We start from the raw sequence: 13,671 nt of genomic DNA, 5'->3' as shown, positions 1-13,671 counted from the left end.
TAGTAAACAGGAACATATGTCAAATTACTGTGATGCAATACCATTGACTTCATAGAAAAGTTATCACTCCATGAACACAATGATTTTTGTTCAGTTCATTTAAAACTTTTCCTTATCTTTTCATTTTCAGACTGTAGTCGGGGTGGGGTAGGGTTAGGTCTAATTTTGTTGTTACCTCCACCCATGTAAGGAAATTCTTTGCCTTCAACATCAGCTATATTGTTTCCGGCAAAGTGGTAGCAGCTTACGAAGTATTTGTCAAGGTTTTTAATGCTCGGCATAGGCAAAATTAGCACAGGTAAACTGTTGAGTTGCATCAACTCACAAAAGGATGGATGTTTACGGGTGAAAACTTAATGTGATCTACGATGGTCATCTTACTGAAAGAGTGGAGTTCCAGTGAGGGTTAGAGAGTTCAAAAATATATAAAAATATAAATGCTAGTGTTTTAAAATACATAATTATTTCTGGGCAGTGATGATTCAGATGAGGCTAGTGTAAATTAGTCAGTGAAAACACACTTGGCTTTACAAGTGTGGTTGTACTTGTGTTTTTTTAACTTAGTACTGTAAGGTCCAGGTTTTGGTGCGTGGCGGATTCAGATTCTAAATGAGAGGCTTAATTTGAACACCTGAGTTTAAACTGTAAAAATATTATGCAGAGCTTCAGCACAGCTTAGCAGTTTCTGTGCAAGACAAACATGAATAGAATAACAGGAATATTTCAGAAATAAATCAGATAAAATGGAAGACTTGCCTTGGTGGCTTTGCACGACTCTGGTCTGTGTTATGCATGGGTCACATAGTTTCCATTTTTTCTTTGGGATTTGAGAAGGAATGAGTCTTCTAAAGTAAAAAATAAATAGTAGTTTAGCTTGTTCTCCGTCTGCTCTAAGAAACTGAAATGGTAATTTTTAAATGGAGCGTGACTGAGACCTGTAGTTGTTCTAGTGAAGAGAGCTGGAAGCAAGTTACGTGAACGAACATGATACGTTCAACAGTGTCTTTTCTACTTTCCGCATTATCATCTTAGATTAAGAACAATGTCCCAGAGGCAACCAAATGTACTAACAATGTCTAAAATAGTTTTATTTACATCTTTGCTTTTGAGGAAGTATTTATAGAATGTAGAATGATTAAAGCCAATGCATCCAAGTTCCTAAAATGTTTAATATATTCTCTTGAATTAAAAAGAAAAACTTCCTTAAAATGGTGATCTGAACTGGGACTGAAATTTTTTCCTAGGAAAACTGTGCTATGTTATACTTGAAACTTTATGTTGAAATCAGAAAAATGTTCTTGTCCTGCCCCCCTCCCACATAATTTTATTGATTTGAATTAATGTACAGGATTTGTTATAAAAATACTCTTTAATTTGGTTGTGTATCCATTGCCTTCATTAACAGTTTTGGTTCTTCTCAGGTCTAATTTCATCCTTTATCTTCTAAAGCTTGGACTCAGGTGGGGAAGTAGTTTTGCATGTATGACAATTCCATGGTAAAAAAATTATTTCTTAAAAAACGTTGACTTCTTTCTATCCTTGGAAATTGTAATTCTGTGGTACTTAACTTTATATTATCTTAGTTCTGATGCCAGTTTTGTTTCAAAAAAAGCCTTGATTTCCTTTTGAGGCTGAAAAAAGAGACAGGTTTTTCAGTCTGATTTTAATACAGTTAAGTGGTTTAGTAATCTTTTGAGATTCAGAAAGAGAACAAAAGCCATTGTAGTGGAATAATGTGTGTTGGATTTTTTTGTAAAAAAAATTTTTTTTCAGCTTCCCCTTCAAGTTGTGTGATCAGAAATTTTGAAAAGACTTCTTATTTCAAACCTAAGTTGATACGTTCAGTGGTTTGGGTCAGAGTGTTTGTAAGTAAATGAGATTCAGATTATAAAATCCCACATGAATGTTAATTTGTATTGTGTAGTTCAGCAAGTCAAGTCTTCTGTTTTAATATTAACATATCCAGCTTGATATAATAATTACCATTTTATAGAATGAATAGGTACATTATCATTGAAAGCAACTGTAACCAACCAGCTCTCTAATCCTGTAATTGATGGGATGTCACGTTTTCTGTGCAACTATGAGGTTTTTAGCATGTGTTGGAGCTGCACGCTTAGCTGTGGGTTTACTTGGCTGACAAATATGCCTGGGTTGTATTGCACTGACTTTAATAACTTCAATTCTGGCAGCTCTCATCAGTATTTAAGAACTTCATCATATTGAAACCACTTTTAATTAATGAAAGGAGAATGGCTGTAATGCAGTTTTCACATGCTGACAGATTTGTATGCTTCCTAATGTTTTGCCACACTTTGATGTTCTTTCTTATTTATCTTTCTCATCTATCTCTATATCACACTTGGGGGGGCATATTCTGGCATCTCAGCACAAAACTTCAGAGCTGTGGTCATTGCAAGAGGAGTGGGGAAATAACAAAGTTAATAGTTATATATCTTTTTATATTCCTAGAACTACAAAAGGCAACTGTAGATAAATTAATTTCTAATGCTCCGTAGGTAATAGTTGCAGAGAAGAAACACGTGTTGCGATGGGCTTCATCTCGCTCAGCTTTATATGACCCCTGTGTAGACGTGTATATCTAAGCTAATTGTCTGGGCGCTATTTACGGTCAGTGAAGAGGAATAGGCACTTAGCATGCTGCGTTTCATCTGACCTATTTTAGCCATCTATCTTAGAGGGAGGTGAATCACACCACAGAAGTACCAACTTCTCTCCATTGACTCTAAAAAGGACCTAGAGTGACAAACTCTGATGTAGATGTCTGCACTGTAGAAGTCTTAAGTTAAATGACATGAACCCCTCCTGCTGAGTTTAACATAAAAAGAACATATGGGCTTGATACGAAGGCAGGGGGAGCGAGCGCTGAAATACTTGTTTATAGCATACTGGAATGAAAAAATCACAGCTGCTTTGCAAACTGAGCATTTATAATTGCTTTGCCAACTTTAAGCTATTTATTTACATTTATTAGCAGAGTTGCACTCCAGCCTGGTGTTTGATCTGAAAAGGTTTAGGAACAGATATGCTTGATCATAAACGTCTGCAAGTTCTGTTTTGGGGGGGTTTCAGGATTGCCATCGTCATGCAGCAATTCTCCCGAGAGTACAACTAGTCTTAGCAATTTTATGCATCATTTGTATTCCCTGAAAGTGCAAGACAGATCTGCTATTGGGACTGTGTGTGTTTGATGTGGAAAAAAAAAAATGCCCTTGAAATGGGATGGTAACTTTCGTGCTCATACAACTGCGATACTGAGGTCTTATCCCTTTAGCGTTATAAAAGCACACGAAGTGTTAAAATCCTCATGCTAACCTAGGACTATGCCTTATGAAGTAAATGTGCATTGCAAGATGAATTCCAGTAAAGCTGTGCCTATACCAAGACAGCCAAGAACTGAAGTTTGCATATGTGTATCACTGTGGGTTTTTTATGGATTTGCGGTTGGGAATTTCCTGACCTTTTTATCAGTTGAACATCCCAGCCCTAAGCTCATATTATATAATTCTTTTAATAAGAATTTTTTTTTTTTTTTAATTATGCTTAACGGAGTGTTTGGTGGAGCTGACATAAGTCGTAAGAGCCTGGAGAAGTTAACCTATAGCTCTTTCCCAGCCATACAGTGCGTCTTCCTTCACTTAACAGAGCCTTCCCGTCGCTGGGGGCCTCAAGTAGCTGCCCTGGCTGCTGACCCCGTGAGACCGGCCTTTGATTCGGGGAGCTGGCAGCATGGCTGAGTGAGCCGGCTACATTGTGGTGGCTTGAAAGAAATTCCCATGTTTGCTGCTGGTTTGGCATGGCGGCCTATCTGTTTTCTGCTGGCCGTAGTCTTTGCGCTAGCAAGTTTGAGGCAGGTTTAATGTCTACAGTTGAAGGAAATAAATCAGCCTGTCCTAGGAAGTACTTTAGTCTTGGTAGGTGGAGGATGAAGAAAATAGTGTAGCATAAAGTAGATTTTGGATATAAAATTTTGAACACAAGAATTCCGGTCACACAATTTTATTATTTTCCTCAAAGCATCCTTCACTGAGGATGTCTGTATGTTAAGTTTTAATTTCATCTGTTGGTTGCTGAAACTTTTTTTGCGGGAGGAAAGTCTTTTCTGTTCATCGTAAGTTCTGAATGATTTTTCCCTGATTTACATGTGTCTGTTAGCCTCGTCTTAAATGTTGGGCTTGATTTTGCTGGGGCAGAAACTATTTCTTAAGGCTTATACAATTTCACCTTTTCCCCCCCCTCTGACTTTTCAAAATTATTTAAATAATCAAATGCAATTTTATATAGAAATGCATTCTTGAATCTGTTGAAATGTGGTATACACTATTTCAATGAGTATACTCTTTAAATGGCTCTCAGTGAAATTTGGTATATTGAAAAATACATATAATATATATTTAAATATATCCAGAGTTGAATATTTAAAGGAAAGTGTCAGTCACTTGCAAAATCGTACATGTTTAATACAGAACTTGCATTAAACCTACGTGTAACGTATGCCATGCGATGTGATTTTATGGCTCGGGTTACAACAGGGCTTTTGAGATTGAACTTTGATGTTGTCCTCTGGTAACTACTAAGTTTGTGATAAATTTTTGTTATGTATTTGGTATTTCTGTGCACAAAAGGGATATGTTGTGTTTATGTGAAATGGCAGCTCTTGGTCAGTGGTTTTTAGTAAGCAAATAGCTGTGTATCTGAAGCATACAGATGTTGAATGTCTCGGTAATGTCATTTGGCGCGCTGTACAGTGACTTGAGGAGTGCTGTGGCTGTAGAAGCCCCATATCCTCAGAGTTACTAGGTCCCTTTCTTGACATAAATGACATCTCCCTGAGCGTATTCACTTATCCAAACCTGACCTCACTGTTCTGCTATGGCTGTATTACACAACTGGATGGAAATCATTTAATATAATGTGATATTATTACAGTGCTCTGTAGTGCCATCTAATGGAAATAAAGCACTGTCATTCCCTTGTCAAAAATGAAAGACATCCACCTGTCACTATCCAGGCTAATAATTATAGATGAATATGTGTTAAAAAAAATTGTATGAGCATCTTGCAAATCTAAACATGAATACAAAAGTACCTACTGCTTTTCTTAATTTTCTTAAATTCTTTCCCTCATACAGGCTCTTGATGGAAATGTATATGATCACCTTAAGGATTATTTAATGGCATTCAGCCGGACTGAACTAGAGTCATGCCAAGCTGTACAAAACACATTCCAGTTTTTACTGGAGACTTCCAGCAGGGTAAGTTTTAACTGAATGAACCTTTGTAACTGAATACTTACAGCATATATAAGTTCCCAGGCTTAAGATTTGCTTCCAAAATAATGACAAAACTGAAGGGTTATTATTTTTGGTTACTCCTGAGTGGTATTAAGTTAAAAGAAACGAGACAGTTTTCTTGGGGAGAGTTTTTCCTATTGCCACCCAGATTGCATTCTCTTGAGTGCATTTAAACAGTACAAGATCTTTAGAGAACAGCGATCAAGAGATGCTCAGTTATACTCACTCTGCATGTTTGGAAAGAGAAATTGCAGCTGAGAGTTCTGCACTGTGTAATCTGGAACCACATTAGTCATCCATCACAGTAAAGCCCTGGGAAGCTGTTTGGATCATTTCTTAATAATTGACTGTCAACTTAAAAAACAAAATATTACCGTGTTTTCTCCCTTGAATTAAGAATGGCAAATACAGAAAACAGATTAGAGTCTTGTCATAGACGTGGTTTGTTTGCTTTGTCGAGCAGCCAGAATCAGAAATACGTGATGGCTTCCAAGATAATTTGATACTTAAATAATTCATCTGTCAGGCTAAAAAAAATATAATTGCCATTGAGCTCAAACGAGCTGCTTCGGTGCAGTCATAATATTCCTTTATACATTTACCTTAACCACCCTCACAGAAACAGAGCTCATTTATGCAGGGACTTAGGTAGAAAAAGCATATTTAACACGTTCCTTACTTACCTACAAGCACGCTAACTCGCACCTTATTAGATATAAAGTGAGTGGATTAAAAATTGGCTTCATGCTAGCTTGTCTTTGAATTTACTTGGCAGCAAATATAAAGATAATGCAAATACCATTTTATCTTCTGTTGGAAAAGGACTTTCAGTAATTTACCTTGGTGTATATCATTCAGGTTGGCTTAAAATATCTTCCCCGCAAATGCTGGGTTTGAATCTTTCAACTAAATATGCTTATATATGATGTCTTCATATTCATAATCAATTTCTCAATATTGCCTTAAATCCTTTGTGTTCAGAATACTTGGAGTGCTGCCTGGCTGGGACTTTGAGCTAACTAAACAGCTCATTTGCGTAGGAATACCTTCGTCGTATGTTTGTGTGCGCTGAGCTTGTGATAGCTTGTGTTAGCAAGCCTCTGTGTGGCCAGAAGCCTGCAGGTCTGGCTTATTTTACACAGTAACAACGTCATGCTGTATGTTTGAGGAAAATAGTTCTGTTTCTGCTTTACTAAGTTAGTACAATGCCTGGAGAATGAAAAAAATGTAAATACAGCTGTCAGGCCTGAACAGGATTTTTACAACTGGTTTATAGCTCATCGGCACCAATTTTCTTCCCTCCTTGCAGTTCAAGAATGCAGAAAAGAAAAATTTGTATTACACTACTACTGAAAACGTGTGTCTTGCTCTGAAATACTAACACATTAATTGGTGGATTATTCCATGGATGGGGGCTTTGCTCATCCTTTCTTTTGAACTTTCAGCATTTCCTGTAGGTCCATGTTGCAGGAATCAGTCAACTCAAAAAGAAGAGGTGAATCCGGAGTAGAAACTCTATATCAAAAGCTATGCATGTGTTTCAGAGGTAGCTTGAGTGTTAAACATGTAACAAATTTGTTAGCAATTCAGTAATTTGGGATAAAAACCAGCCTGCCATCAAAGCAAAGATTTTAAATATTTATTGGGGGTTTTTTAATACCTCACCTGTTCTTTGTTAAAGTACAAGATCACAAGCTTGCCAAGCTACATTTAGAAAAGACATTTAGATCATTGGTAGGAATGCTTTCGTTTTTCCATCTGGACTGTATTTCTGTTTACAGGATGGAATTAAATCGTATTTCCTTTAGAATGAGACAAGTTGCTTCCCAGAAGTGCCTGCTTACCTCTTGAATGTCAGAGAGCCGGAGGTGGCTGCTTTGGATGGGCAGGACTGTGTTGCATTCAGCTGCTTAGGAGATTGTCAGTCACCTAATGCTAATGCAGATGGAGGGAAACGTCTCCAAAACAACTTTTCTGTATAAAATGAAGGTTTCTCCCAGTTCATCGTAGCATCATTTCTTGCAGCTTTGGAGGTTTTATTACTGCTAGGTTGGGGTGACCCATGTCACGCCTCTGGCACATCAAGGAAGTATTACCCTCTGACACTGAGCATATGAAAAAGCCATTTAACTTCCTTTTCACTTGAACAGTCTTAGTCAAGACTTGTACTTCTTGCACTTCTCTTATGGAAAAAATCTGATTTTCTTTGGAACATTTTCTGAAATTCCATTTGCTGTTTTGAGTTACATTTCTGTGATGTTTCTGGTAAGAAGCTTCACCAACCTAGGACAAATAATTTCATTTATGTGCGTCTCTGACTATCCTTCTTTCTGCATGTGGTATATATTTAACATTTGATTTCAAGTCTATTTTAACATGTCAATTGACATTGACTTCATAAAGAAACTGTGTGAGAACGTTGACTTCATTTCTGAATAACTGGAAATCCATCTGGAAAAGTTGCTGCTTAATCCTGAGACTACTGTGCTGCTCAGGAGTCTTTTTATTTTCTTTCTAACAATTGTCAAATATATTGTGCAAAATGCTCCTGGGTATTAATTTAGTGGACTTGCACACTCTTCCAAGTCTCATGTTGTGATAACAGTTGTTCTCATTTATAACTAAGTATTGTTGCTTTGAGGGAAAATTTCTTAATGAGTGTTGTAAAGATGGTTTCTCTTTGAAGAACTGAGTTGCTTTTGAGTTAGAAGTCTACAGTGAAAGCTTATTGCATTAAAATAACTGTGTAGGTTTTCACGTCCTCAGTATCTACACTTTGGGGTTTTTCCTAGTTGAAGTTGGTTTAAAAGAGTTACATATATTTGACATGGCACAGAGTTGTGCGCTACGGTCGGTGTTCACGTACATCTAGAGAACCATGTGAAGGCTGGAGCTGTTTAACATAAATGATCTTGATGCCATGGTCAGTGCTGAGCATCATCTGAAGCTGCAGATGATTCCTTCTTTAGTATGTTCTGAATTTCTATTTATGGGAATTCCTGATATAGACTCCCTGTATGCCTTCTCTGTATGTTTTCTACGCATTTGAATGTGTTTACATACAACTGCTCAAATTGGCGCAGTAATTATGTACTTTACTGTTTTAAATGAGTGCCTTATTGGCCCTGGAGGACTATTTACTTTCTTTAACTGAAGATTAATTTTTTACAGTTCAGTATTTCGTTAACACAAGCATCAACATTTTGATGCGTTAGAGAACATGTTGTGTTTACCATTGTGCATACAGTGTATTCAGAATTCTTGGTCATACACAATGCTGCTGCTATTTCTGGATAAATACCATCTTTATTATTTATCTGTACATTTAAACCCTCAGTTTGGTAGTAGATTTTTATAATTTCATGCTGCTATTTACGCATTTTCATCAATTGAAGCAGTGAATATTCTCTAGTTATTCAGCCAGTGATACTATTTTTTCATATTGCAATCACTGAGTTTTTCTTTGTAAATATGTGTAAATTGTGACATAAGAGATTTGTTTAGGGATATGTGTCATGCTATCTGAAATGTATCATTAAACAAATTTAGTAGCTGAAGTAGTTTTGGTTTAGCAAAATGCAAGCTTTGAGAGTTTTCTCTGAAAGCCATTTAATAAAAAGAGATGAATTTTGTAACTGATTTTGTCTGCATTATTCCAAATAGTCTTTTCAGCTCCTGCAACTAGTAATTTGTGTAAAAAATAAGACGTTTCAGCTTAAGAAAGAATTGTGCACAAGAAATTATCCGCAAGAGGAGAGGAAAATATTTATGGTAGTGACACCACGTACTGTATACTTGGTAGTTGGCTTTTTTCCCCCCATTTTGAATTTGTGGTATTTTTTGTAGGTTAATGGCAGGTATATTTTAGGTCTTTGTCACCCAGTGTGTGTCCTGCCAGTCACTTCTCAATAACTGCGGGTAGTACTGTCCAGAATCAGGTCCTGTATTTCCTTTTGTTGCATTCAAGGTTCTGCTGCAGGTTTGGTCTCTGAAACACTGTACTAATTTTACTATAGAACATGTTTTCAAGTTTACAAAATAATGAATCTAAATGCCATTTTTTATTTTCTTAGGTGGTGCGGGATTACAATCTACAGCTGTTTTTACAGGAGAACTCTGTGTTTCACAAACCGCAGCCTTTCCAGTTCCAACCAAGTGACAGTGACACTGTAAGAACCCTGCTGAATTCCTTGATTTATTTGTTCTTGCTCTATTTTAAAGAATGTTGTTATAAATGGGTAAGAGAATAGTGCTCACAGGTATCCCAGTCTGGTTTAACCTCATTCTGTATTTTTGGAAAAGAAAGGGCAAGTGGCCTGATTCCACCAGCTCTGCTTGCAGTAGGTGGGTAATCATAACAAAAGCATCAAACAGGCTCGACATCATCCACAGAGGAGCAGAATCTTTTTTTGCTTCCAGATTGTAACTAGCAGTCCTGTGTTTCTCTGCTTTCAGCGTAATTCTTACTACATTTTGTTAGCTTTTTATCATGCTGGTAAGGTTCTCATAAAATTCACTAATACTGGGTTACATGTGTGATGCTATGTCAAATAAAGTGTCTGTGTACCTTTAAATTGCTCAAGGAATACCTATAGGTACATATAAGAAATTATTGATTTAGAAAGAATACTGTTAAAACATTGCATTCCAAAATAATCTCAGAAAATATTATTTTGGTGTATGTGTTGCTTCCAAAGCAAGTATTAATGACATTAAAATTGAGTAAATCATAGTATGTAAATACATTTCCAAACAGCACTTTAGGAAAAGTGGATTGTTGATGTCTCACCGACTTTACTAATGCTATTTTAAGAAATAAGTTTAAAATAAGTCTAGATCTTTAAAAAAGTTAACCTTGTGCAGCTTTTTATTACTTGAATTCATTAGTAAACTGACTTGGACGGAGATGTCTTGATCTCCAATTCAGGTGATTAAATTCAAGAACCCTGTTAATAGAACGCAAGAGTGATTTTTCCAGACATACCAACACCTATAACACCGTTTCCTTTGTCTTTCCATTTTAACAAACTGTGATTTTTATTTTTCTTCCAGCTCCTTTGTATAGAGTCGGTTATTTCTAAAGTTTTGGGTTGTTCTTAATACAGTGAGCAGAATCTTTCTAACTGTCTTTGCCCTGCCTTTCTAACCTTTGCTGCTGTGTGTTTTCATCCTTGTGCAATCTCTGCATCTAGAGTTTTAATGCAGTTCAGCTGGTGGATATTGAGCCCTCACCTGTCAGTGCTATGAGAATGACTATAGCAGAGGTAGTATTTACAATCAGACTTTGGTGTTTGTGACCTTATTAGTATGCATGTGGCTCGGGATGCGGAATTTACACTTGTGTAGAGGTGGCAACAGAATGCATCATATATATATATATATATGTAAAAAGAAAAAAAAGCTTTTTCCACAATAAGACTTAAGAAGGAAAAAGCAATTTAACTGTGTTATTTGTGGGGATCAGCTTCACACTTATCTTTTGCACTTGCACAGCGTTTGTAATTGATATTCTAATCTTTTGGGGGCATGAATTAAAATTTCACAGCTCAAGATAGTGATGTGTATAATTGGTTACTTCTCTAATGTGAATGGGGAAGCTTGTATAACAACTGCAGGCTATTAGTATGCACTGATGAAATGCACTCCTATTACTAATTTAATTTTATTCTTTTTCCAGAGGGCTATCCCCATGTAAAAAAGAACTGTAATTCACTCTTATTAAACTCCACAACATTAAAAATTACATGATTCTTTGACATGGCACTTGTGTGGTCTGACAGTGTACACGTGCGCTGCTTGTACTGCTCAACTTCAGAAGCTTTTTAGAAGGCAATGAATGGGTCGTTCATGTCTAAAGCTGTCTCAGTACCTCAGGTGCAGTGACTTCTTTACTTGGCTAACCCACTTGGGCTGTAGAATTACTGCATTTCTTCATTGCACTGCATTTTTTGAGCTTCTAGTTGCTTATGCTGTAACCAGTTTTCACAAAAATAAATAAATTATGCAGGCTTCTTTATGATCCATAGAGTTATGCTCAGCTAATAGGATCCTGCCTTGTCAATTGGAGGTTACACATTCACCATTTTTAATCGATAAGTACAAGAGAATGAGGGCTTTTGCTCAGGCTTTTAAATTTGTCAGAAATTGTATGTTTTCTAATTAATTGAACAACATTTAATTGAAGAAAAAATATCAAGCATTCTTTTGCCACATATTCTCTTTGTAGATGATCTGCAGAGACTATCAGTTGGCTTTTGTGGGTTATGCATGATCATTTTCACACTGAAGACTAACACTGAAAGAAATATAAGCGGAGTGATTAATACATCTAATCAAATGTTTAATATTAACCTTTTCCAAGAACAAATTATGGCCTCCCTTCAAACTAAACACCTGATCCACTGTGACTGGGGTCAAAGATTGGAGCATTACTGGAATGAAATTTTGAGTACTGTAGGCAAGAAGAATGTCATAAACAACATGGATGTGGAACTCACCTACATGGAAAACACTGAATGCTTTTGTAAATTCTAGTTTTACATGGTCCATCTCAAAATTTTGTTTTATGAGGGGAGAGCTGTTGCCAAAGAGTAACGCAGAATGGATTGCCATGCAATCCTCGAGTCAGGTACAAAGCCCACAGCTCCATTTACTTTCAAAATACTCTCAACGTGCACAGTCAGAGCCTCCAAAAGAGACTGTTCCTAAGAAAGGTAGGTATGAAATGGTTTTCTATAAATTCTCAGGATTTTTGTTTTCCCAACATCACACTAACACTGGCTGAAATGTGGACTCTTGAGTGTCCACAAAGGAGAAGGCCACTACAAAAATATTTTGCATCTATCAGCTGTTTTCCATTATGTAATAAATTGTTTTGAGCTTGGACTTTGTACATTTGTTCATGTTACTAAATTACTCAGATTCTTTCAGTGTCTTGGTTAATTTTGACTGACATAAATTCATATTTTTTAAAAAAAGTTCTTAAATTTTTTTAAAACAAACCATTTTCCCTTAAGGAAACAGTAAGAAATCATTGATAGATTCCCAACCAGCTTTAATCCTTTTAATAAATGAATTCACAAAACGGATTGGGCCTTTACGGATAGCAAAATGGAAAAAATAAGAGTCTTTTGAAATACCTTTAGCCTCACAAGAAAAACCAGTCAGCATATGCTGACCTTACACAGAGGCTGCTGCTATATTCAGTGTAGTGATAGTTTAATCATCAAACATCCTCCCACGAGGCAAATGGTATTTAAGTCCATAGAAATCTATTGCGTTGAAAACATACTGTCCCCATGCTTCACAGATAAGCCCTAGCAATAAGAACAGGGTGAAATATAAAGGAAATTAGCCAGCTTTTCTCTGTTTCCTGTTTGGAAAAGATTCTTTTTCTTTGAATCGCGTGTTATCATGTGAGAAAATGAGCCAGACAACAAAACGCATGTCCATAGTGCGGGAGGATAATGGCAACAAAAAGCTGACACTAAACTTCTGCTGTCTTTTTCCTGTTTTTTATGTACGTGTTGCCTGTGACTATAGTTTCCCCTGTACATTACTGATGCTGTTGTTTTGTTTGAGCACGCAAGTAAAAAATGTAGCCAAATCTAACTGTATGACAGCTTATTGACATGAAAAAAATATATTTTTCTCACTGTAATTTGCAGTAAAACAACATCTCAGTAAGATCGGTGGGAGGTTTTGCAGGGTCACCCCTTGTTACTTGGATATACAAGTTTTATGGATAGATTGTAAGAATTTCACTTCTCTATCATACGCAGAAGAGTATCTTGAATTTCTGAGGAGCTTATATTAAGCTATATAATATAAGTTACGTAAGCTATACTTACAAAAGGACATCATTCTTGCTTGTGGCAAGGCATGTTTTCTCAGCTCAGCAAGTGCTCAGGGGTTTCAAAGTAAATAGGAATCAGGACTCAGTCAAGGTCTACTTTGTCAGACTACTTTTAGCAGGTTTCTGTGCATGCATACAGAGGCAGAGGTATTTACACATTTCAGCATTTATTATTGAATTTATTTAAATATTTAAAATATATTAAAAACTTACTTAGTATTAAATATGTTTAAATATTTTAAAATTCCTTTGTTTTCTAAATAACATATTCTATTTTTACAATTATTGAATATAAATATTTTATGTTTGATCTAAATATTTAAATACAAAAAAGGTTCATGAAATATAAACTGCTAGTGCAAAATAATCCCTCATGTAAGTTAGCTCAAACTAACAAGTTCAGAGAATGCACTACTTCGTATTTCGAGTAGCCTCTGCTTTTAATACCAGAACAGAGTAAGGTGACTGTTTTTAACTATAACTTTTTTAAGCTAAATAGAA

The 13,671-nt window shown here is 36.1% G+C and overlaps 1 protein-coding gene across 1 annotated transcript in view; it reads left to right on the top strand.

Annotated features, from left to right (window-relative positions):
- Positions 1-13,671, top strand: part of FCHSD2 (FCH and double SH3 domains 2) — a 159,453-nt gene that overhangs the window by 112,965 nt on the left and 32,817 nt on the right. The window contains exons 8-9 of the mRNA XM_010576632.1: positions 5,154-5,276; positions 9,389-9,484. Coding sequence (XP_010574934.1) covers positions 5,154-5,276; positions 9,389-9,484 — 219 coding nt within the window. The remainder of the gene's footprint in view (positions 1-5,153; positions 5,277-9,388; positions 9,485-13,671) is intronic.

This window comes from Haliaeetus leucocephalus, unplaced genomic scaffold (genome assembly GCF_000737465.1).
Source record: "Haliaeetus leucocephalus isolate CR32 unplaced genomic scaffold, Haliaeetus_leucocephalus-4.0 Scaffold536, whole genome shotgun sequence".
NCBI lineage: Eukaryota > Metazoa > Chordata > Aves > Accipitriformes > Accipitridae > Haliaeetus > Haliaeetus leucocephalus.
This window is presented reverse-complemented; position numbering and strand designations above follow the sequence as displayed.